The sequence below is a fragment of the Taudactylus pleione genome, unplaced genomic scaffold, assembly GCF_031769625.1.
Source record: "Taudactylus pleione unplaced genomic scaffold, aTauple2 ptg000129l, whole genome shotgun sequence".
NCBI classification, from domain to species: domain Eukaryota; kingdom Metazoa; phylum Chordata; class Amphibia; order Anura; family Myobatrachidae; genus Taudactylus; species Taudactylus pleione.
Window position 1 is genome coordinate 7,279,516 of NW_028284531.1, and position 27,082 is coordinate 7,306,597.

Consider the following 27,082-nt stretch of genomic DNA (forward strand, 5'->3'; position numbering starts at 1 on the left):
ATAAAGAGATAATGGATTGTCATCATGGATAAAGGCAGATGTGCATTTTACCTACATAACACATACACTTGGTAAAAATATGAAGTTTAGTAGGAACGTCATTGTCTGCACTGTTGTACATGCATACAATTAGCCAAATACCATGAATGGCAAGATGGCCCCATTAGTGTCCATATGGCTTGTGTGTTTTTAAGTGGACACTGCTGTTTGTATGGGATCGATGTCTGGAGCACCAGGCCTGTGTCTAAGGTTGTGCTGGTTGGGGGAAGTGACTTTTTCCAATCAAGAGGTGGAGGACTGAAAAAAATGAGAGAACCAAATCTTAATGGAGATTGTGAAATGTAATCTTAACAGTGATGTGTGTGTGTTTCTGTATATATATATATATATATATATATATATATATATATATAGATCAGGCGGCACTCAATGCAAACATATCAGACAGGCAATATCTGTCTCCTGTGATATGTTTGCATTGAGTGCCGCCTGATCTACATGCTGTACAACATATCACAACGTGTTTGGTTTATGCGAGGAAGGCACCTGCGTTGTTTTCAACAAGCATCAGTGAGGAGTGCTGCTAGAGTGTATTATTTATTTATATATAAATATATATATAAAAAAAAAATAATATATATATAATAATAATATATCAGAAAGAGGCAAAACGTCATCTTCCATGGACGAACAACATCATTCCTGGACAAAAGGCCAGGAATGATGATGTTCGTCCATGCAAGATGACGTTTTGCCTCTTTCTGAGTTCCGTTTGTTTGGAGGGAAAAATCCGAACTCAACGTGCAAACTCGAACCTATCCGAGCCTGCACATCCCTAATATATATATATATATGTATATATATATATATATATAACATGGGTGTAGGTACCATAAAGTACGTACTACACCACACTGCACTCCAGGACTTGAATGTAGAAAATTTATTGACAGCAGGTCAATAAATTTTCTACATTCAAGTCCTGGAGTGCAGTGTGGTGTAGTACGTACTTTATGGTACCTACACCCATGTTATTTGAATTTGCAAACACTTGCACCCGGACAGTTGACTTTAATTACAGTGAGAGTGCCAGACTTTCGCTACTACAGTCAGGTGCATAAATATTGGGACAATGACAGAATTTTCATATTTTGGCCTCCATTTACCACCACAATGGCTTTGAAATGAAACAAACAAGATGTGCTTTAACTGCAGACTTTCAGATTTAATTTGAGGGTAATTACATCCAAATCAGGTGAACGGTGTAGGAATTACAACAGTTTCTATATGTGCCTCCCACTTTTTAAGGGACCAAAAGTAATGGGACTATCAACTCAAAAGCTATTTCATGGACAGGTGTGGGCTATTCCCTCGTTATTTCATTATCAATTAAGCAGGTAAAAGGTCTGGAGTTGATTCTAGGTGTGACATTTGCATTTGGAATCAGTTGCTGTCGACTCTCAATATGAGATCCAAAGAGCTGTCACTATCAGTGAAGCAAGCCATCATTAGGCTGAAAAATCAAAACCAACCCATCAGAGAGATAGCAAAAACATTAGGTGTGGCCAAATCAACTGTTTGGAACATTCTTAAAAAGAAAGAACGCACCGGAGAGCTCAGCAACACCAAAAGACCCAGAAGACCATGGAAAACAACTGTGGTGGATGACAAAAGAATTATTTCCCTGGTGAAGAAAAGTCCCTTCACAACAGTTGGCCAGATCAAGAACACTCTCCAGGAGGTAGGTGTATATGTGTCAAAGTCAACAATCAAGAGAAGACTTCACAAGAGTGAATATAGAGGGTTCACCACAAGATGTAAACCATTGGTGAGCCACAAAAACAGAAAGGCCAGATTAGAGTTTGCCAAACAACATCTAAAAAAGCCATTACAGTTCTGGAACAACATCCTATGGACAGATGAGACAAAGATCAACTTGTACCAGAGTGATGGGAAGAGAAGAGTATGGAGAAGGAAAGGAACTGCTCATGATCCAAAACATACCACCTCATCAGTGAAGCATGGTGGTGGTAGTGTCATGGCATGGGAATGTATGGCTGCCAATGGAACTGGTTCCCTTGTATTTATTGATGATGTGACTGCTGACAAAAGCAGCAGAATGACTTCTGAAGTGTTTCGGGCAATATTATATGCTCATATTCAGTCAAATGCTTCAGAACTCATTGGATGGCGCTTCACAGTGCAGATGGACAATGACCCGAAGCATACTGCAAAAGCAACCAAAGAGCTTTTTAAGGCTAAAAAGTGGAATGTTATGCAATGGCCAAGTCAATCCCCTGACCTGAATCCGATTGAGCATGCATTTCACTTGATGAAGACAAAACTGAAGGGAAAATGCCCCAAGAACAAGCAGGAACTGAAGACATTTGCAGTAGAGGCCTGGCAGAGCATCACCAGGGATGAAACCCAGCGTCTGGTGATGTCTATGCGTTCCAGACTTCAGGCTGTAATTGCCTGCAAAGGATTTGCAACAAAGTATTAAAAAGTGAAAGTTAGATTTAGGATTGTTTAGTTTGTCCCATTACTTTTGGCCCCTTTAAAAGTGGGAGGCACATATAGAAACTGTTGTAATTCCTACACCGTTCACCTGATTTGGATGTAATTACCCTCAAATGAAATCTGAAAGTCTGCAGTTAAAGCACATCTTGTTTGTTTCATTTTAAAGCCATTGTGGTGGTGAATAGAAGCCAAAATATGAAAATTCTGTCAATGTCCCAATATTTATGCACCTGACTGTATATGTGTGTGTGTGTGTGTGTGTGTGTGTGTGTGTGTGTGTGTTGTGTGTGTGTATATATAAATATATATATATAAATATATATAAATATATATATATATATATGTATGTATTAGTTGCTAAAATACAAACAACATGTGAAGTATATTAACAGATCTCATGAGATAGGAGCTTTTAGGCATTTGTGATTAATATTTATATATTTAATTTTGGGGGCTTTAGTGGCCCTATAACATCTGCATGTTGTTCTTCTTAAAACAATTATGTGTTTTCCCTCCTAGCAAAATAAGTGTCCCATGAACTAGAGAGACCATGGGGTAAATGTAATAGCCTGTGGGCTGCAGGCATCTGTGAGGCCCGTGCAAGACTGCCCACTGTTTTAAAGTGGGCAGTCTTGCACGGGCCTCACAGATTTAAAAGGCAAAAACTGTTTGATTTGCCTTTTAAATGACTGTTACTTTAAATCATCGGGCAGTCTCGCACGAAACTCGCTGATGTCCGCAGACAATTACTACATTTACCCCCATGGCTCCTGTACAATTTGCTATCCACTGGCTAAAAGTGGAACTACTATTGCTGTGAAATGCATCCTTCAAAAAAGAAAACTGCATCCTTCTGTAGCAAAAGTGCAAAATACCTATTTATATATCTATTTTATCATCTGCAGGTGTCAGTGTATCTAGTCAGAAACTGCAAGAGAGAAATCTGCAGGCAAATGAAGTAACTGCACTGCAAATCCTAAATTCGGTGTTACTTTGTAATGAAACTTACAGAAAAATTTAATGGACTATAGGCAACAACTTATTTATGTACAGAACAGCTAAAAACTGGTATGTCACTTGTAAATGTACATTTAAAATTTATCTGCATTGTAGATCCATCAACTCAACTTACCTACAAAAGGGAAATGACTGGGGAAGATATTAAAAATCCCATCTCCATGCATGGCAAATAAGATGGAAAAGTACACAGCCAGGCTGCCCCAGATGAAGAAATGGTTAATAGCTGTCCAGTAGCTGGTGTCCAGACCAATCTGCAACACAACCACAGCATATCTCAGATACCAAGTATAGTTGTTTGAAGGCCCCTTAGTCTGAATAACAATTTATTTCTAAACCAATATTGCTTGGTATGAATATTCTGATGTAAAATACTCATTTTCATATGATTGATTCAAAGCAGTTACTTGGTGAATCTCTTCAAAGCTTATTTCCAGTCCCAAGGGACTGGAAATAAGCTACTGTAGCCCAGATTCACATGGTAAAAATAAAAACATGATGAGAATAGACATGAGACTATCCTACATATAAGAAACTAAGTATAAAATAAGGTCACCTTGATGGGCTGTGTGTAACTTATCTGCTATCAAATGTTTTTATGTTAATCAACAGGATATTAACCACCATTATAACAATTATTTGTAAACAGAAGTATGCACATATATAGTTCTTTGCAAGGCATACAATAAACTGACTGTGTTATACCCCTTTCACACTGCCATCAAGTAACCCGGGTTATTGCACATGAGCGCGCAGCAACCCGGGTTACTGCGCATTGTGAAAGGGGCCAGTTGAAATAACCCGGTTAGAGTGACCTGGCATTTCAACTCTGGTAGCGAGCAGGGTTGAACACGAGTTCAACCAGGCTCGTGGTGCAGTGTGAACGGTAAACCCGGGTCCCGTTCACTGCATAGGGAGAGCCGGCGCTTGGAAACGATCTTATCTTCAAGCACCAGCTCAGCAGCAATGGCAGTGACGTTATCGACCCGGCATTAGTGGCGGGTCGGGCTGCCAGTCTGAAAGGGGTCTCAGGAAGGTCGCACCTGGGATCGACGCATGTACAAATCCCGGGTGCGACCCGGCAATAGCGATCTGAAAGGGGTATTACTTAATGTTTCTAGAAACATTAAACTGGTTTATAAATAGATATTAATATCATATTGGACTATTATTTGCATGTTCTTGGACAAGAGCCAGATTATTTCAACTAGATACCACCTTTCTCACAAAGCTTCTGAATTCTGATGGATCCCAGTATTGCCTAACACTTTAATGATCTTTACAATGCACAGACAAAATCAGGGTGAAAGGAATACAAGTTAAATAATAAGATAACAATAATAAAATAGTGATAGAAAAGATAACAATAATAATAATAATAATAATAAAAGATAATAATATTGCGCAGTGGGACTCAACCGGGTGTAGAAATGATACACTTATGGACGAGATCTGATAAAGCTACAGTATATTACCTGGACGCTGACCACTATCACTAGACTTGTAGCAACAGTGACAGCAAAAGACTGATAGTCCGCAATATGTTTTCCGTCTTCTCCAGCTGTGTTAAAAAATGCCCCAAAGGGGATGAAGAAGAGGGCAAATGAGGTGTAAATGCCATGTAATATACAAATAAAGAATCTGCGCTTGTTGAACAGTAGGTTCAGCTGGCCAGGCTCATACAGTTTAGTGTAGTCCATACAGTTTTGTTCATTCACATCCTACAAATAAATCAAGTATATTATATATTAGTACACTTTTCACATAAATTATGTATTGCAATTATAAGATTCAGTCTTTACACTTCTATTTTAGATGAAGTTTTATAACAAAACAATAAGGAGACTATGGGACTGCTTTAGCTTGGATGGCAATTGCAAAAATCAACGCAGCAGAGTGATGTTTATCCTCTGCGCATGCATAATAGCGCATGTGTGCGATCACATTGCGATGGCACCTGCAAGCCAGCGAACATGTAGAAATGATTGACAGCTAGCAAGCGTTTGGGGGAGGTGATTGGGTCTAAAAAATTCTGGTGTGTCTTACTGTTTGGACGCCGTTTAATGGGCGTCCATAATTTAGCCAGTGTGATCAACTCCACTGCACAAGAGCTCTCTGCGTGTACCGGGAAGCGATGAATTAGAGCCAGGTCAGACTAGTCGCAAGTAGTCAATGGTGGTCGATGTTCCCGATGTGTGCGCTGGTCTGCGTCTGCGCTCACAGAAGAGAAGGTAGCAGTGGGCATCTCTATCCATGGGTAACTTTGTGGCTGCATCTACATATATTAGCAGCTGCGTTTCATCAGGATTCACAGATGCAATTGCGATCCAAGCTGAATCAGGCCCTATGTTCAAAGGGGTTTGTACTCTGCGTTGCTCCTTTTAGTAACATTTATATCAAGTGTATGTGTTTCGGGGTTTACTGCTGACCACCACTGAAAAAAACATTGAGGCCTTAACCACTTAACTGACTAATTTGTTTTCCAAAAACCGCTCAGAAATTGTAATTTTTTTTATGACTGAATTATGTCAAGAACATCTTTTTAAAACTTATCCAACACAATTTTATGAAAAAAAAATATATTTTTTTAAACACCGTATACCATAATAATAGCAATTTTTATGGTATACGGTAATGATGGCCATTGACAGCTGTACCATTGATGGCCGATGGGTTCAACCATCAATATAAACCATTGATTGTTTGAGGTCACTGCCAAGGATGCTTCCTTAATATCGGTTTGCAAACCATTGACTGTCGATGGCCATCCTTAGTATACCATTCCTAATCGGAGGCCCCCGTATCGAGTTTTGATCGTACAGGACCGGCCGTAATAAAAATAAAATTACCTATAACAGCAATGTAATAAATAAAACCAGAACATTTCGGATGTGCCGTGACCTGGTGTCATGACTTCACTGTCCAAAGACTGCCGGTGTGGGAGTGGCTTTGCAGCCATTCTTTCACCAGCTACTTCTCTTCCACAGCCCCGCAGCCCCCTGCAGATGCAACTGGACCCTCCCAGACCCCATCCGGACCCCCCCCCCCGCTGGACCCCCGCACCCTGCCATGGACATCGCTGAACCCCCGCAACGCAAGACGGACCCCGACGCAGCCCCGCCGGACCCCACAGGTATTCAAAATACTGAAAAAACAAGAGATATGGTAAGAACTTACTTTGTTATCTTTGTTTCTACGAAGTCCATAGGGTCCACGGGGTTGACCTTGGGGGTATAGCTGGATCTGGATCCACGGGCACCACGCAGTTAAAGCTTTTGCTGTTCCCAGGATGCACTTGGGTCCATCCTCCTCTATACCCCGCCCCCGAACCACAGGCACCTCAGCTGGTAAGCAACCAAGGCAGGAGGAGGAGACTAAACAGAGAAGGAAGACTGGAACACACCATACCAAACCAAAACCACAGAAATGGGAGACGGAAAATCGGTGACCAGCCACATATCCCATATGAAGCCAGGTGCGTCAGGGCGGGCGCCCTGTGGACCCTATGGACTTCATAGAAACAGAGATAACAAAGGTAAGTGCTTACCATATCTCTTGTTTTCTACTTCAGGGTCCATAGGGGGTCCACAGGGTTGACCTTGGGGATGTCCCAAAGCAGTTCAACTAAGGGGGCGGGGACGCTCCTGTGCAGAAAGGAGAACCCGGCGCCCAAGGGATGCATCCTGAGAGGCAAAGGTGTCAAACGCATAGAACCTCAAAAACGTCTGAATGGAAGATCAGGTGGGCACCTTACATAGCCGAACAGCAGAGGCGCCACGTCTAGCAGCCCAAGAGGAACCCACAGAACGAGTGGAATGAGCCTTAACAGAGGCTGGCACAGGTAAACCCTCCTGTGCATAAGCCTCACAAATAACAGAACAAAGCCAACGGGCTAACGTTTGTTTGTTGGCAGGCCAGCCCCTCCTGTGAAAACCAAAGAGGACAAACAATGAATCAGACTTCCTAACGGAAGCAGTCCGGTCCACATAAATCCTGAGAGCACGGACTACATCCAAGGAAGCCCCACCAGCTGAAAGATCAGGTGACTGCAAAGCTGGTACAACAACTTCGAAACCACTTTAGGCAAAAACTCAGGACGAGTGCGAAGCACCGCTCTGTTCTGTTGAAAAATCAGAAAAGGGGGACGACTGGAAAGCGCCCCCAATTCTGACACCCTCCTGGCAGAAGCAATTGCCAGGAGAAAATCAGTCTTAAACGTTAACCACTTGAGTTCCACCGACTCAAGAGGCTCAAAAGGAGGACCCTGCAGGACCCGAAGAACCACCGCCAAGTCCCAAGGAGCCACAGGAGGCACAAAGGGAGGCTGGATTTGGAGAACACCTTGGAAAAAAGTGTGAACATCTGGCAGTGTAGCGATCCTTTGTTGGAACCACATGGACAGCGCGGACACATGCACCTTCAGGGAGGCAAGGCGTAAGTCTAGGTCCAAACCTGATTGAAGAAATTCCAAGATCCTAGAAACTCGGAACACCTGAGGGTCATGGTTTCTGGACTCACACCACTGAAAGTAAGTGCGCCACACCCTGTGGTAAATCCGTGTGGAAGCAGGCTTGCGTGCCCTGAGCATGGTACTAATAACCGAACCTGAGAAGCCCCGAGACCTTAAGACGGCTGTCTCAAGAGCCACGCCGTCAAAGACAGCCGACCCAGATCCGGTAAATAGGTCCTGATGCTGAGGAAGAAGGTATGGAGCGTTGATTGAGAGGCTCCTCAGATCGGAGTACCAAGGACATCTGGGCCACGCCGGAGCCACCAGCAGGAGCGTGCCGCCGTCCTGCTTGAATTTCCGAGGTAGCAGGGATATCAGAGGAAACAGACACGCCAGTTGAAACATCCATTTCACCGACAGCGCATCTACCAGACATGCGCCTGCGTCTCTTGTCCTTGACCATTAAACGGGCAACTTGTGATTGTGACGGGAGGCCATCAAGTCCAACTCCGGAAGCCCCCATCTGTCCACGAGTAGCTGAAACACCTCTGGGTGAAGCGACCATTCCCCGTGAAGCACGTCGTGACGGCTGAGGAAGTCCACCTCCCAATTGAGGACTCCGGAGATGAAGACCGCCGAGATTGCTGGAATGTGGCACTCCGCCCAAGCAAGGATGCGAGATACCTCCGACATTGCAGTCCGACTGCGAGTTCCTCCCTGGTGGTTGATGTACGCCACCGTCGTGGCGTTGTCGGACTGAATCTGAACCGCCCTTCCTTGAAGAGCGGTGCCAGATGACTGCAGGGCCCTGTACACCACCCGCAGTTCCAGGATGTTGATAGGGAGAAGTGCTTCTTCCGCAGTCCAACGTCCCTAAAGTGACAATGAGCCTGTCACTGCCCCCCAACCCCGGAGACTGGCATCTGTTGTGAGCAGGACCCAGTCCGGGATCCAAAAGGGTCGCCCCCCAACCACATGAGCTGTCTGAAGCCACCAAGCCAAAGACTGCCAAACCTCCTGGGACAACACCAGCAACTGAGAGCGGATCCGGTGAGGTAACCTGTTCCATTCTGATAGAATCAGCCCCTGCAGGGGCCGAGAATGGAACTGGGAAAATTCCACCATGTGGAATGCAGACACCATGGAACACAGAACTCTCATCGCCGAATGGACCGATAGCCGGCAACTGCTCAGGCAACTGTGTATCCACAGCTGTAGGGAGGAGACCTTTTCCGGAGTCAGGAAGATCCTTTGCTGACGAGAATCCAGCAGGGCTCCCAAATGAACCATCCGCTGTGATGGAATCAGGGAGGACTTTCTCCAATTTATCAACCACCCGTGCGCTTGCAGACAAGCGATCGTCAGGTGGAGATGTTGAAGCAGTACCTCCGGAGAGCTCACCACCGAAAGGAGGTCGTCTAGATACGGCAGCAGCCGTACATTCTGGCTCCGAAGATGTGCGGCCATGATCGCCATCACTTTGGTGAATACCCTTGGTGCTGTGGAGAGGCCAAAGGGTAGCGCCCAAAACTGATAGTGATGCTGTAGGATAGCGAACCTCAGATACCGCTGGTGCGAAGGTGCTATCGGCACATGGAGGTAGGCGTCCTGGATATCCAGGGAGACCATGTAATCCCCAGGTTCCATCGCCAGAATTATGGAACGTAACGTTTCCATCCTGAATTTGGGAACTCTGAGGCATTTGTTCAGAGACTTCAAATTGAGGATAGAGCAATGAGAACCATTGGGTTTCTGCACCAGAAACAGAGTAGAGTAGTACCCGCCCCTCGTTGTGAATGAGGAACGGGAACAATGACCCCTGCTTTCAGCAAGGACTCTATAGCTTCCTGAATCTGCAAAGCTTTGGTTTTGTCCTGAGAAGGACTCGTGCAGAAAAACTGGTGGGGCGGTCTGTGCCGAAAAGACAGGGCGTACCCCTGGGAGACCACTTCTCGAACCCAGGCATCCGTGGTGGTATTGTGCGCCAGCACTAGGCAAATTGAAGCCCATCCCATCAGGCAGAAGGTTTATCTTCCTGCCTGGAAGAAGGGTGCCTGGCACTCCAGGCCTGCTTCTTGGGCTTAGAGGCGGTCTTGGTCGCCGACTGCATCGGGAAGGACTGACCTTTGGCCTTACCCTGAACCCGAAAGGACTGAAAAGCGGATCTCCTCACCTTAGCAGGTGCTGAAGCCAAAGGGAGGAAGGCTGACTTGGATTTAGCCAGAGTATCCACTATTTTGTCCAAGTCTGGACCAAATAGCAACTCCCCATTAGAAAGGTAAGGCCTCCAGGCCATTTTTTGAGTCTGTGTCAGCTCTCCTGGAAAGGTATCCTCTAAAGTGTTGGCCCAGCTCTCAACGGCTTTAGCCACCCAAGAGATGGCCATGGACGGATGGGCCGCTGCCCCAGAGAGAGAATAGATAGACTTCAAACAAGTCTCTACTTTCGTGTCTGTGGGATCCTTCAAAGAGGAGATAGACGGCAATGGCAACATAGTGCTTTTAATTAAGCGGGTGACATGGGAATCCACCGCCGGTGGTGTTTCCCATTTCCTGCAATGAGCCTCAGGAAAAGGATAATTAGATGCCAACCTTTTCTGTGGCTGGAATCTCTTACTGGGCAACTGCCATATGATCTGTTAATTGGTCAGACAGGGGAAAAACATCCAAAGTTACCTTAGCTTTTTTAAAATTAGGATACTTCGACCTAGGAGCCGGCGCATCATCCTCTATATACAGGATAGACCGGACCGCTCTAACCAATGCCGGCACATCAATGGAGGACTTAGGACCTCATTCAGAGGTGGTCGGAGGATGCAAGCGGTCGCTCAGAAACTGGGCGGCCACTTGCATCCTGACCGCCCGCCTCTGTTGCGGTAGTTAGCTCTAACGACCGCTCGGGTGATGGTCAGAGACCATCGCGACCTACGACGAGACCCTAGGGTAGGGTCTCACTTGTCGTAAGCACCGGAGAGCTTCTGGCTCTGTCAGAGCCGGAAGCTCTCCACTGACATCACTAGTGATGTCAGTGGGGCCTCCCCCAAATGGTAGGCGTTCCCATGGGAACGCCTCCGTTTGGGCTGCCACCCCCCGGCCCGCCTTCCAAACGGGGCGAGCTGTCAATCAACATCGACAGCTCGCCCCTTTGGAAAGAGACCCGCTACGACCAGTGCTGTCGGTCGTAGCGGGTCTCACGCATGCGCACGAGGGAGGCGGCTCCCTCGTGCGCATGCGCACTGGCCAAACATCGAGGCGGCCGTGCGGTCGTAGACCGTACGGCCACCTCTGAATAAGGTCCTTAGTCTCTACCTCCTGGGCCATGGCATGCGATTCAGAGTCCTCTGGTTAAAACATCGCCCAAGGAGGATCCTGCGACATAGGGGGTTTAAATGGGCCAGGTACCAGCTGGCACCGCCCGCACAGACCATCCTGAGATAAATCATCCCTATCCACTCCCGCAGAACAGTGTCTGCAGGAAAACAACACAGGAGCCACGGAGTGCTCAATCTCCTCATCAGACATGATACAATAAATACTTAATGAATACGTATCACCAGAACAATTATGGTGTTAACACCCGCGCACTCACCAGTATGCAATACAAACAGCCCACAATATGGTACTGTGTAGCACACAACTGTATGTGACTGACCTCACAAATACTTTTTTTAAGTGAGGTCCACAGAAAACACCCTTCCCCCACACACCTGCCGGGCCATAGGAGAAGGAAAGGGATAGGTATAAGCTGACAGTAAGTAGAAATAAGTCACAGACAGGCAGCACTAGCAAAAGTCACATACCATGCAGAGAAGATATACTCACTGCACCTTTCACTACAATCAACCGCCCAGATTCAGTGTCAAGAAGGGCTATAGCGCTGTGTACACTGTCCATTAGCAGGGGAGAGGTACACAGGGGGACCGGTCCACTTGTACTGCCTGGGAGATCTGCGATGCTTGCCAAAAGAAGATGGCCGCCGGAGACCTCAGAGGAGGAGTGGCCGCAAGATAAGAGCAGCTCAGCGACGCCAGACCCGAGTAGAAAGGCGTGCAGAGCTGAGGGGAGGAGCCGCTAGACAGGGAAGGCTGCTTCCCCTGGCTAGCAATTAACCCCAGGGTTGCCGGTTCCGCAGCCAGCCTGTCACCCTGGTGGTCTAGCGGTCACGCGGGGTGTGCCTCTTAGAGGGGGAGCCCGCCGCCGCTGCTAGCGCCTCCGGTCTGTCCCCAGAGACCGGAGGCATCCGACTGCATTTTTAGTACCCGCGGACCGCCGCACGCGCCGACCCACGGCTTACCTGATCCCCGTCGCTTCCGGCAGCAGTGGGAGTACCCAGAGCCCGGCTAGTACAGACTCTGGGGTCCCGCCGCGATCCCCAGACCTGTACTAGCGTCGCGGCACCAGCGGGGAATAGGAGCGGCAGCGTGGACGTCCTAAAGGACAGTCTGATGCTGCCGCTCTAGACAGTGTAAAACAAGAAAAAAATAAAAAGCTTTTCTTCTTTAAAAATAAGCTTAGGGGCTGCTCCTGCAGCCCCACTGCAAAAGGGTGACCGACTCAAGCCGGGCACCAACTAAAACTGAGGTGCCTGTGGCTCGGGGGCGGGGTATAGAGGAGGATGGACCCAAGTGCATCCTGGGAGCAGCAAAAGCTTTAAACTGCATGGTGCCCGAGGATCCAGATCCAGCTATACCCACAAGGTCAACCCTGTGCACCCCCTATGGACCCTGAAGTAGAAAAATCCCATATCCCAAACGCTCCTGGTCCCTCACATGTCCCTGAAGACGGGGTTCACCCCGGAACGCTGTCGGATTAAAGGGCTTTTTATCCTTGCCGGGTGTGAAGTCTGCTGAGTGACGCCTACCTCTGCTTCTATCTATCTATACACACACACATTTTTTTATATATATAACATAGAACAAACGGACGGCACTCCATAGACTAATATGGATGAATAAAAAGGTCCTTTATTAAGCCGACGTTTCGGGGGTTCCCCCCTTCGTCAGGGACAGCAGTACATCACTTGAAACAAACAAAGCTCCACTCCTGAAGAAGTCCCAAAGGGATGAAACGCGTTGAGGCCGTTTGACCCTGGCTCTCTGGTGTTTTTTGGAAACATATCCATGAGGACTGGGTACCCCCTTTTAAAGATAAGCACAAAAACTTTATTTTTTATTTTTAGTTTATTTATTTTTTGTTTGTTTCATGTGATTCTCCCCATACCTTGTAACTGAATAAAATAACCCTATGTTCAAACATACTGACGAGGGATTATTTATATTTAGCTCTCATATATTGAACATATACACTCCATAGAGGGACGGAAAGAGGGCACTAAAAAGTTACGTGGTGGATGACAAACTACAGGCTATCTAATTAGCATTTTCTGGTATGCAGCCTATATATGTAATTGTACTACTACTAATTGAAAGGAAATACTACACTATATACATTCTTTCTCCTATAAGCCCATTTTAGCTTCTTAGCAGGTGATCAAGTAGATGACATCCCACTCAACCTGCCTTATATAGACCACCCACCTTCTGGATCTACAGATAAGCTCAAAAGTTTTTCTTTTTGGTACGCACAATCACTTCTATGAGCACAAATTATCACCATTTTTAAATACTACACTATTAGGCGCATGTCTTCTTACACTTCTTTTTCATATATATATATATATATATATATATATATATATATATATATATAAATAATTGTATTTATATAGCGCTTTTCTCCTAAAGGACTCAAAGTGCTTTACATTTACTGTACAAAATAAGCTTAAACAAAGGACATTAGTGAAATGCTTGGGTGAATAGGTGAGTCTTGAGACTATTTTTGAAGGATTTTAGAGTGGAGGCCTCTCGAACTGTGCGGGGAAGTGAGTTCCAAAAGGTTGGAGCCACAAAACTGAAAGCTCGACCCCCAGACGAATTCCGTGAGATTCTAGGTACTGTTAATAGCCCTACGGATTGCAGCAATCGATAGGGACGGTAAGGAATCAGAAGCTGCTTCAGGTACCCTGGGCCATGGTCATGTAGGGCTTTGTAAGTTAGTAAGCCAATCTTGAAAACAATTTCGCCATCTGACAGACAGGCAGTAGAGAATGGGTGTTATGTGGCTGGAACGTGGTTGGTTGGTTAATAGCCTGGCAGCTGCATTTTGTAATATATATATTAGTATTATGGCCCTTATAAAAAACCACTGCCCGACACATGGGGAGGCGGAGCTGAGGCGGGGGCTGTCCGGGTACATAGCAGCAGCGGCTACCAGAGCCGCGGCCACTGCTTCTTCTAGCCAGTGATCAATAGTGTGATCACTGTTGCTCAGGAGCCACAGCGGGAGGGTGTCCCGCTGGAGGCCCAGGTACATAGCAGCAGCTGCAGCTACCAGAGCCGCGGCTCCTGCTTCTTCAATTCAGTGATCGCTGATTACTGTTGCTCAGGAGCCGCATCGGGAGGGTGTCCCGCTGGCGGCCCATATACCTAGCACCAGCCGCCACTAGAGCCGCGGCTGCTGCATCCTATAGAAGGGAGTGATACCGGCTGTCCAATCACTGCTGGCTACAGTAATCTGGTCACAGCAGGAGCTGCCGCTGCTGCTTCTAAGGAAGTAACGGCTGCCCTTGCAGCCGTGCCGTGAGGGGGGCGCTGTTGGTTCCCTGATCACTGTGGCCAGCAGAGATCGGTACATACAGGAGGGGGAGCAGCGGGTGTAGAGGGACCAGCAGGTCCCTCTGACAAAGGCGGCTGCGGGAAGTTTAGCTTCCTGCAGCAGCCTAGTGGGCATTTCTGACTGGTCGCATCAGATGCGACCATGTCAGGGAAAGCCCAGCCTGGTGAAGTCGCATCTGATGCGTCCGTGCTAGGCAAGTGGTTAAATAAAAAATCTAATTAGCATCCCTATAGTAATAAAAACAAAGTTGTATTTAAATCTAAAGAAAAGGTGAAGTAATTAAAGTAGCAGATTAATAACATACCTGATCAAACAGCCCCATTGCAAGCACAGGGAGTGATGTATATACAATATTGAAAAGTGTAATAAACCACTGGTCGTAGACTGTCTGAAAGAGAAAAAAGAAAATGTGTGTGAATAAACAAATTTTCTAGCCGTGCAAAAAGTATAATTTTATATAAGCTGAATATTTATCAATACGGCTAAATTTAACCGTGTAGCAAGAAATATAAATTTTTAAGCAGAAAAGGTCACCTCCAGCATGAGTCTACTTCCATAATGTTGAATTGGGAAAGTGGTTGGCGGTGATTTAAGGTCAATTTTAGCAGAACATGGGCAGATTTTAACAATTAAACAGAATGACAAAAATGTAACATCTAAAAGACCCCTATACACTAGCGACAGATTGAGCCAATTTGCCGATCCCCGGACGCCAGGATTGGCATATCGGTGAAATCCAACATGTTAGATTTCACTGATTTGCATTGGCATTTCCGACCGGCGGAGCGGCATATCCAGTCCGAACGAGGAATCGGCGGATTGCCCAGTTGTTACGAATCCCAAAGCTTGTTCCATGTGAACCCCCTAGAACCCAGGCTAGCGAGGTCTTCCGCCACTAACAGCCACCCGCTGTTCCCTTAGATCTATAAACGATCATTGGTACTTAGGTGATTTGGTCTTAATACTCAGGGTAGTAGCGGTTCACATGAATACACTACGGGATCCGATGGTGAGAGGAACAGCAGAAGTTTGGGAACAAGTGGTGTGGCTTTGAGAGCCAAGTGGTGAAGCTTAGAAACCGGTGGTGCAGCAGAAGCCGATAGCAGAAGTAAGTGAGTTAGTGGTGAGGCTTTGAGAGTTAATAGTGTGGCTAAAGTGCCGGTGGTACGATTTTGAGCCGGTAGCAGGAGTGGGTGCACTTTAGATGCGGCTTTGAGAGCCGAAGGTGCGGCTTGTGAAATGGTACACAAGTTTGTGTACTGCGATGCGGTTTTGAGAGCCGGTACATAAGTTTGTGTACTGCAATGCAGCTTTAAGAGCCGGTATACAAAGTTGTGTACTGCGAAGCAGCTTTCAGAGCCGGTACACAAGTTTGTGTACTGCAATCCAGCTTTGAAAGCCGGTATCCAAAGTAGTGTCCTGCGAAGCGGCTTTGAAAGCCGATACACAAGTCTGTGTACTGCGGCTCTGAGAGCTGGCACACAAGTTTGTGTACTGCGATGCGAGCTAGTGGTAGCAGGGAAGCTGCTGGTACGGCTGAGAAGCCAATGGAGTGGCTTGAGAGACGGTGGCAGCACGGAAGCTGCTGGTACAGCTGGAAAGCCGATGTAGTGGATGGTGAGCCAGTGGCAGCACGGAAGCAGCTGGTGCGGCAGGGAAGCCGATGTCATGGCTGGTGCATCAGTGGCAGCACGGAACTTGATTGCCTAACAACTGAGGGAATCAGAACAACAGCGTCATAAGAGGGTAAACTGGTAGAGGGAGACAAGTCGTGACCGCGACTTGTAACACCAGTAGATGTATAGGGCCCTTAACTGCTATCAGATTTCAAGATCCCTGCCAATGTGTCTACTTTAAAAATAAAAATGTAATATACTACAATGATAATGCAGAATATTTTATTAATGAGTTATATGTGGTAACAACACTTACGGGCAGATTCACTTAGCTGCAGGTTGAGTTGTGTGGTTTGTTCTATTCTGGTCTATTAAATTACAGACCCGCAAACTACCCAAGAGCAGCCCAGAGACAGCAGTAAACATTTATTTCTGCTCGTACCCTCTGGATATCGGGATCTCGGGACTGCTCACGGGTTGATGATATTCAGCTGTCATGTGTGTCCCAAAACCACTTTATTTTACAAAGGCACAGTATTCAGCAAGAACAAGTGTTATTATTATTTATAATGCAACAATATTTTCCACGGCGCTACACACAGTAAGTAATACATGCAGGACATTGTAACAAGTACATGAATTTAATATTTACACAAACATGAGGTAAGAAGAATGAGAACCCTGATTCAATATAAATATGAACTAATTGTCAAATACACTTTTTCTTATGCAAGGGATGATTATTATACCTAATTCTTTAAAGTTGTAGAGTACCGCTCTTCAATAACAAATATTTGTTACAGGCAGGGGAACCCTTAGTAACTTCAGCCTCGTGGTTTAGGAGGAGGAAACCGATTCCATTTTTTGCCTACATTAAAAAAACTACATCCGTTTACTTTTTAATGAACTTTGGCTTCAACAAAATGGCTGCCATTGCGTTACTTACACCTTGACTCAATTGTATAGCTCTTATTTATGTTTTTATGATCTTAGGAAAAAACTAAAATTCTGTAAAAGTAAGTTTTTTTTGGCTGCTTAGAACGATGTGACATTTACAAGATTTGGTGAGATGGTCAAGTTTTATTTTTTAACCACTTAATGGACAAATATTTTTTACAAAAATGTTCTCAGAAATGTTTGATTTCATTTTATTATTAATTATGTAGAGAACAAGCATTTAAAAACATATTTAACGATTTTAGTGAGAAAAAAAAATTACCTGCCTAGGGGATGCTGAGCACCACCATGGAGATATGACTATCAGGCTCATGTACCATAATCCCCCACTGCTATAGCATTTTCCCATCAGCCATGTAGCTTCCTGTAGCAATTGACCCCACCTGTAGCATTTCTCCCATATTGTATTTTTGATGCCCGCAACATTATCCCCTTGTCAAAGCCAAATAATTGGATATGATCGCTTGCAATTATTATCTGACGATCTAATCGTCTATGGTCTGACGATGTGTTACCACGACGCTACTTTGCGTCGGCGCAATCCAATGCGCACAAATGCGATTCCACAACACACATATACTGATGCACATAACGCACACACAAACTTATATGCATACACATAGACGCTCGTATGTGTATCCACATGCGTACACATAGACGCTCACATGCGTATTCACATACATACATACGAACATTTCCTATTTCTATACACGGACGCACATATGCGAAGGCATATGTATAAAAGGGTTCCCACACACTATATGTTAATAACCAGAGTTATTAAAGGTTTTTGTTTGTTAATAATTATGATGTAAAATGTTCTTAAGTGAGATCTAAGGTTTAGAATATAGTGGACATGTCATGTTTGGTATCATACCAAATCCCTGTTATTTGCAGACTTCCGTATCTATCGGCAAAGAAGTCGCATCTTGCATCCGCTAGTTATGGATGACAGGGATTTATTGCATAGATTGTTATTACCTATATGCAGCGTTGTAGCTAGTTTTAACCAGTTGTTCGGCGGGAAACTACACAATGTGACCGTTTGAGGACTAAGCCATGCCCCTGATGATACCATATGAACCGACCAATGACCAGATTATCCAGAAGCAAGAACCAATGGAAACTTGTCAACTAGTCCCTTTGTTAACTCTGAACTCTGCAAGGTATATAGGCTGTGTCCCGGTCCCAGTGTTCAGACATCCCTTTTGATGATCACAGGCTTGATTGATGACTGTATGCTGGGACCAGTGCGCATGCGTATGTATCGGCTTGTACTATTTTATTGCTTTTAAATCTATTTTCTTTACATAAATAACGTTTTGTGCTTTGGAACCACACGATTGGACTGGAAAGCAATTCTTTCTTAAGCGACTTGCAACGCTAAATAGCGACTATTAGGAATCAATACACTCTCCCCCGCCCTTCCCTAGTGTCCATACAGTATATACCCATTGTAGATATACTCCATACCCCCATGTTTCAAAAGATCTTCCTGTTGCATTACACCTCCCAGTGATAATAGATACCACAATGTAACTCCCCCTCTCCACCAACAGTGTCCAGTGTCCAATTAATGCATTACACTCCCCCTCAGTGGCAAAAGATTCCTGGTTGTCTAAATATGGGGGACAAAAGACATAGGGGTCCCCTGTATTTAGCACAATCAGCACTGGGCTCAGCGAGCCAGTCCTGGATTTGGAAATACAGGGGACAAAATGATTAGCACAATGCATCTGTGTCTGAAGCAGGTATGGGAGGGGAATGGGAATGCCTGTCAAATGATGGCCACGTCGTGAAGGTCTGAACGACATATCGTTTGTTGTTAGGTAGTGCGTACACACTGCACGATAAGAGGGGAATTGTTAATGAGATGAAATTGATAGATCTTCCTGCATCTGAAGATGCAGCCAACGACCTGCGGGAACGTGCAATGGAATCGTGATAGAGTGCATACACTGGATATGAACGATTTGTCGTTTCGATGCGTCGGAACCAGCCAAATCGTTAACGATATCGTCTAGTGTGTAGGGGACTTAACTCTCCCAGTGGTGTGGAAATAGTAGACCCAGCATACTTGGAGAGTCACAGCTTGCCTATTAGCTGCAGTACAGATACCGTACTTAAAAAATCCAGGACTTTTGTGAAATCTAAATGAAGTCAGCCTTTCCATTTTCCTACATGTGTTTGAAACATGGAAAAATTACCAGATGTTTCAAATGAAAATGATATGATCAAGAAACAATGATTTTCTTTTTGTAAGGTGACTTTGCTGTCTGGCAGGTTAACAAACATTCAGGTAATTGTAATGTCAAAGACTTGACATGCAACAATAGATCAGAAACATAATGCGTAATTAAACTGACCAAAATTCTACACACAATATAGAAAAAATTAAAATGAACAGGTTGAACCAATATATTTGATGTATATTTTGGCACACATTTTAGGCTGAAACATATTTTTCTACCTCTTTTCTTTTTTACATCTGTAAAGATATTGAACATTTGGAAACTGTTCTGTAATAAATGCACAGCAAAGCCAGACACGCCTAAATATGAGAGAATCACCCCACTGTCTCTTATTCAAACCGTCTCATTTTATCACTTTACTATTCTTAGAGCTAAAGCATTGAAGGATGATGCAACCATTAGCAATACATCATTTATCCTATTTGCTATTTTGCCTATTTTGGTCTCTTTTTGAACCCATAAAATGCGTCTGTGACTGCCAAGTATTCTATTTCTGCACTGACCAATATGGCTACTCACAGCTTTATCTGCGTCTGATAGACTCGGCGGTTAATGCACGCCAATTTAATTTCATTAAAAAGCCACCCATGTAGATATTTCTCCTCCAACCATTTGCCAGAAAAAAAAAAAAAACCCAGCTCTTTCCCTAATTGGATAATTAATTTCAGACTACATGGAGATCAGATTTAATCTATGAGGTGCTATCACTAACAAATGACGACTAGTCTCTTCTGGAAAAACAGACAGCATTCTGGAACCTGTGCTGTTAAGCTAACGATTAGCCTGTTCACAGAGCCTTAGAAAAGGTTACTGAGATTGTGGAGAACTGTGCAAAATCTGTGTTACAGTACTTCTAAATTGCTTTTCTTTTTTTTACCTGATGTAATTATCGGTACAGGGTTTGTGTCATGTCCTGGCACCAGCTGGCATTATAATAAATGCTATGATATAATCGGTGCTTTTTTTATGTCTGATAAAGGTGTCGTTACTCACCTAATGTTCCATAAGATTTATAGCAGCTCCCACACTCTGGATTAGTGTGCAGATTCTTATTTTACTTATTTCTGAAATTATTTTAATGATTTCTTCCTATTTTTGGTACTAGCTATAAAAATTAGACCAAATAAAACAAAGGTGTAGGTACTGCGTACTGCTAAGCGCCACCAGAAAACAAAACACTGAATATAATGTGCGCTGTTTAATGCACCCTCTCAGCTAGACGTGTCCCCAACACTTCTGTCTCCAGAGTCCCAATAGCACAAATTGCTGGGAGAGGAGAAAGCTATAAGTAATAGTCTACGAAATGCTGGCGCTGGCGCAATTCTGGTAACACTGCCTGTATATATGAAGTAGCAACAATTGTATTGCCACTTTAAAATCTACCGGCTAAATCAAAGGAATCACATCGGTTCCTGCAACTCGCAGACTATTGTATATAGACCAGGGCTTTAGAAAAAGAAACATGAACAATGGATGAAAGAGGTTGTGGGGATATAGTAGGCAACTGGGAAGATAATTTAGCAACCCGATATTTCTGCTTCCACTAACCATCTCAATACATGTCATTTTTCAGTCACATGGGGGGGGGGGGGGGAGTAGTGTGAGGACCCCCAATCATTTTAAAAAGTTGTCTCTTATGCTTGGCTATAAGTAGCTGTTAGGCATGAGGGGTTGGGTAAGGGATGCCGGCGGTCACAATCCTGACAGGGTTAGGGTACCGACACCTGTTGGTAAGTATCCTAATCCTACCCCTAACCCTCCGTCCCCTATACATAACCTCCCCACCTAGTGCCTAAACCTTACCCTCCCCCCTAAGGCCTAATCCTAACCCTCCCCCTAGTTCCTAACCCTCCCCCTAGTGCCTAACCCTAACCCCTACCCTCTCTACTTACTAATTCCAGCAGCAGCATTCTGAGCGCCTGCATCCCAGCTGTCTGTATTTCAACTACCTCCCGACATATGGCCTCAATCAGTGTAAGAGTCAGTCGAAAATACATAAAATACCATAAAATAAAAGTCCACCCTGGCTTAAGAAAGAACTATAGTTTCCAAAATGATGACAACCTCTGTCTTGGAAGCCATTTTAGCTTCTCCAGTACTATGAAGCTCATTCAGTTATGTGACAACGTACTGTAATTCACAAACAGCTGAGTATGGTAGGGAATGTTTTCTACCTTGCTCTTCGTAATTATATCTCATCTATAAATAAATGCATGCAGCGAAATAGGAGAAAACAGTTAAATGTAAAAAAAGCTGTTATACTGCATTCAAGATTACATTGTTTTAATTTGTATTATTCTTTACATTATCAACTTGTACTATATTATGTGGAACATAATCACTCACCTGTGCAGAGAACCCACAGAAGAATCCGAACCAAAAATGCACTAGTGTGAAGGCAAAGTTTTTATAGAAGAAATAGCAGAGGAATTTACACATTCGAAAGTATGACCAGCGCCCATGAACCAGGAGGAGTCTTTGTAGATACCTAAACTGAGCAAATGAGTAATCACTGGCTAAGACTGCCTGCATGCCCTCCTGTCCGCTGATGCCAACGCCTATGTGTGCACCTGCAGTCATCAACAAGAGAAAACAATTCAATTAGGAGAATAATTATTAATTTATCACACAGAATTACTGTCTGCCGTCGCTACATTGTATGTGAGCTGCTGACTACAACCTAACAATCTTTTATTTCATCTCTCAACATATATATATATGTTAACTTGTAATCCCTGTGCTAATGTACTACAATCCCTATCATCAAATATTTACTGAACTTGGTTACATTGCATTTTAAGTTGGAAATTCAATTAGCCGCGATAGGCATAAAAATGCCAGTAAGTATATGTGTGTCATTTTATGCCTCTTTTAAGAAACCTTAAAATACAACTCTCTAACACCCACCTGTAATCTTAAAAACACCTGTCTCATTCATACAGCATCCCCCAATATACCGATCTCATATCAATTAACCTATTTTCCTGCAATTTGCACATTTTCACCCCAAAAGTTACGTCATTATTGGCCAAATTAAGTTAATTAAAAAATTATTTTTAGTCATTAAGGAGGGTGTACCAGTGGCTCTGAACCAAGGGCCTGATTCAGACCCACTCGCAAGCGGCTGTCCGCTCGCAAGTGGGTCGATGTTGTGCTCTGCGCATGTGCACGACGGCGGGAGCTCCGTCGTGCGCATGCGCCAGACGCGACGAGCTAAGGACTTTCCTTCGCTCGTTGTGTCTGATCAAAGGGGGCCTGCTGTCGATGTTGATTGACAGCACGCCCCCCTTTGGTGGGCGTGCCAGGGGCGTGCCTCCCTGACGGGGGCGTTCCACGGGAACGCCTCCCGTCAGAAGCCGGCCCACTGACATCACTAGCGTACGGCTCTGAATGAGGGCCCAAGTCCTGACATTTTTACCTTAAAATAGGTATTTTCCCCAACTTTGTCACCTACTCAGGAGGTAGTAAAAAGAAATTTGTGTTAAATCTAATGAGGAATTATAGCGCTAAGTTTACTTGCGAGTTAATTGAATAGGGCAAATTTTTTTCTCACCCGAAATTCACTTTTACGCACTTTAACGAGTGAAAATGGGTTATCGCGGCTAATTGAACTCTCCCCTAAATACTTTTAATGTATTAGCTTACAGATGTGTTAGTGCATGTGTCTTATATATATATTATATATCATACACACAACCACTAACATCCACATTATATATATATATATATATATATATATATATATATATTATATATTCGTTACCAAATAAGCCCAAGAGTGTAGGAAGTTCTGTGATTGCTTCTCCTGCACCATACATTAACTATAACACAGAGACAGTATCACCCTTCATAGTCTGTTATAGGCAGACATTCCTGTTTACGATTGAACTATGAAGGATGGGCTTCAGTTGTCTTTAAATTAATGGAAATTAAACCTGAAAATAAACACTTCGCTCCATAAAAGAGACAAAATATGCTGTACAGACTGTCTTTCTATTTTTAAAGAGATACAAGCAAAATGTCCAATTTCAGAAGATGAATGTACTGCATACACAAAATGACATTGGTTACAATTTCATCGATCAAGATTTACTGGTACAACATGTAAAAAATAATGGTACATATTTTACTCTCAAAACAGACTAGGGCATATGTATCAAAGCTTGATGTGTGATAAAATTGTGAAATTATATCACCAACCAATCAGCTCCTAACTATAATTTTTTAAACACAGCCTGCAAAATGTAAGTTAGAAGCTGATTGGTTGGTGATATAAATTTCACAATTTTATCACACATCAAGCTTTGATACATATGCCCCTAAGGGTTATATTTACTAAAGTGAGAGTTTTTAGAAGTGGAGATGTTGCCCATAGCAAATAATCAGATTCTACTTTACATTTAACTAGCACCTTCTGGAAGATAATGGCTAGAATCTGATTGGCTGCTATGGGCAACATCTCCACTTCTAAAAACTCTCCCTTTAGTAAATTTACCCCTGAGTATAAAGGCATCCCAAAAATATAATATTAAACAACACGATATGTTTGTATGTAATTGTCATTCGTATCCAACAACATTCATTTGTAAAATGAAAAGGGTACAGGGAGGAGTGGTTAAGGGAAAAAAGGGAACCTTAAGGGGGAAGCAGGCAAAGTCATAGGCGTAGCATCTAGAATTAAATTGATCAATCGTCATGAGTATTCTTGTTTCATATCAACTTGTCATTTGAAAACATGTCTTCATTTGATTTTTACTGTCTTACTTTTTATCATGCTGATGTCATTAGCGCCATCCCCAATGGCCAAAGTAACCGCTTTTTTATACTTTTTCACAAGCTCCACCACTTGGGCTTTTTGAAGAGGAGTAACTCTGCAGCAGATCACAGTCTTGCACATGCATGCAATGTCCAGGAATTCCTTCTCCATGTCTGCTTCCAGGGCATGAGCCTGGGGTAAAGACAATTAATCTCTGTAACCATTTACTTGAAGTAACTTAAGATGACCTCATATTGGGGCAGATGTATGAAGCTCTGGGAAGTGATAAAGTGGAGAGTGATAAACGACCAAACAATCAGCTCCCAACTGTCATTTTTCAAACACAGCCTGTAACATGACAGTTGGGTGCTGAGTGGCTGATTGTTTATCCCTGTCCACTTTATCCCTTTCCAGAGCTTCACACATCTGCCCCATTATGCAATATTACAGGTATTATCAGGTAATGGGGGGCATCCACTAGACGATTTTATCCCTGTCCAACCTCTTAACGATTTTCCCTTGAAGTTTCCCTTGAAATATGATCTTCCACTCTGAACAATTTGCAAAGGATTTGCAAAGGATTTGCAAAAGATTTGCAAACGATTTGCAAAAGATCTAACAATAAACTATGTTGTTTTAATCTGTGATTGAGAGCTTTCAGCTATAGTGGGCAGACAGTGGTTCATCGTTTGATCGTTCAGCATGAACGATGTGTAAACGATGTGTAAACGATTTGTAAGCAATCAAGTGAAATTGACCTGCATGTTCAGTCGATGGAGGAGACGATCAAACGACCAGCGGGAGCGCGCATCGTACATCGTTAGAAACAATTACTGCACGATTTGCAAACGATGTTCAAACGATGTTTGAACGATTATCGAACGATTTTATCATTATCGTTCAATCGTTCAACTTTATCGTCTAGTGGATACCCCCCTTTACTGATCCAATACAGTGTGTGAGAAATTGATAGGATCAACATAGGCATGTCCAGAAATGCAGTAAGAAAATGGTTACTTTCAACCCGAGTGCGATATCATCTTCCCAATTCACTAACAGGACCAAGGACACTGGCAATGATCTGCTTGCCCCAACAGCTTGATATCATCATCTAGCCACACACAGGTATGCTCCTCCTTATGTTTTAAATATTCACACTACAATCAGGCCTCTACCTACAAAGTAGGTCATAGGTAAGAAAAATCCTATACTGCACCATATCAATGTCCTTATCCTTCTGTACATCCTGTTGCATAATCCCAGCTATTGCAAATTAAGAAAAGTTTGCTTGCCGTGTACTTCAGTTATATCCACCCAACACCATATTTTACACACCTTCCCTTCTGCTTTCATCTCTATGACTGTGATTGCTATTCATAGCCATTTTATACTGGTAACTTGCTTTTTATGATTAGCAGTCATCTAAAACATTTTCCCTTTAACTGTGAAAGCAAAAATAATATACATATATCGGACAAGTTACATTGTTTATGTCCTTTGAGGAGGATCTTTTACAGTTTAGTATTTGGTTCTCTAATAATGGCTTCCCAGTGGAACATTTTATCATCATTTGAACCATTAGGTCAAACATAACGATGAGGTGAAATACATGATTACAGCTGTCCTCCTCAGCATTCACTTTTCCAAAATTAGTACAAGAAACACATTCCGTATTCAAAAGAAATTTCTCTGGCAAGGCTGTTTGCTTTTGATTTACTGGAATCCCACTGGAGAGATCTTTAACCACGGTACATGGGATATCAGGACTCTATTTAAATACTTTTTAAGGTCAGTCTGTGCTCTTAATGACAGAAAGGATACATGTACAGCTGCAAAGCAGCCCCATATAAATTGTACGTTACCGAAGTGCAACAGCAGTTTAATACGGACGATAATATGGCTAATTCCAGATAACGCAAACTGGGCAGGAGGGTAGAGCTCTGTCAGACCCGCCTAAATGGCTTTTAAGCATCCTAGGTGAATTTACACAGCATCAAATTTACAGAGTGTGTATAATAAAGGCTTCAGGAAACATCATTTATAATAAAACTAAAACATTTCAAGTAGTCACATAATAAGTCACAACAGCTCACATGTAGATAATGAAACACTGAAAAAAGGTTTTCCAGCACCGTATTTACATACAAAAGAAAGTTTGAGTGTTTGAACTGTAAAATAAATTCTAAATGAAATTATGTCCAAAAAAAACCCTAAACTAATTAGGGAAATATAAATCATATTTTAATACTTGACATTTATACAATATCCATAGCAGGGGCATAACCAGGAATTTGTTGGCTTCATAGCAATGATTTGGTGGCCCCCAAAGATTATAAGGAGGGATACAGCTCATGATATCCCCCACCCATACCATCTACCTTCCTATACCTTACTGTACCTCCTGCTGTCTGCTGCTCAGTGTCACTCTGCAGTACCTGCATGGAGAGCATTAGAATGCTGGCTTGCATCACATGGCACTCTATCTTGCTACTGGGTTCTCATGAAGCTCCCTCCTGTTGATGCAGTCAGAGAAGTTGCACAGGGCAGCAGGGCCCAAAGTAGCAAGCATGGCAGCTACCTCAGAAGTTTTATGTATGCTTAATACTAAATATATACAAATATATACAGGTTTGATCAGAATGCTTGGGACTTTCTAAAAAAAAAAACTACCCTAGAGAAAATTCCCTTTGTGTATTGCCTTGTGTAGGGGGTGCTCTACTGTAGGTAGAAGCAGGTGCCAGTGTCTATGACAATTTTACCAAGCAGTAGAAATAATTCACCTTTTTCCTTACTAGTTTTAGGACCTTTCAGGATACTGGGAGAAAACAAAAAATATCCCA

At 43.5% G+C, this 27,082-nt stretch overlaps 1 protein-coding gene across 2 annotated transcripts in view; it reads right to left on the bottom strand.

The window, feature by feature from the left end:
- Positions 1 to 27,082, bottom strand: part of ATP8B4 (ATPase phospholipid transporting 8B4 (putative)) — a 245,667-nt gene that overhangs the window by 12,671 nt on the left and 205,914 nt on the right. For both annotated transcript variants that reach the window (XM_088472812.1, XM_088472813.1), the window contains exons 23-27: positions 24,251 to 24,434; positions 21,833 to 22,056; positions 14,966 to 15,049; positions 5,013 to 5,258; positions 3,653 to 3,791 (exon numbers count right to left, since the gene is read on the bottom strand). In XM_088472812.1, coding sequence (XP_088328938.1) covers positions 3,653 to 3,791; positions 5,013 to 5,258; positions 14,966 to 15,049; positions 21,833 to 22,056; positions 24,251 to 24,434 — 877 coding nt within the window. The remainder of the gene's footprint in view (positions 1 to 3,652; positions 3,792 to 5,012; positions 5,259 to 14,965; positions 15,050 to 21,832; positions 22,057 to 24,250; positions 24,435 to 27,082) is intronic.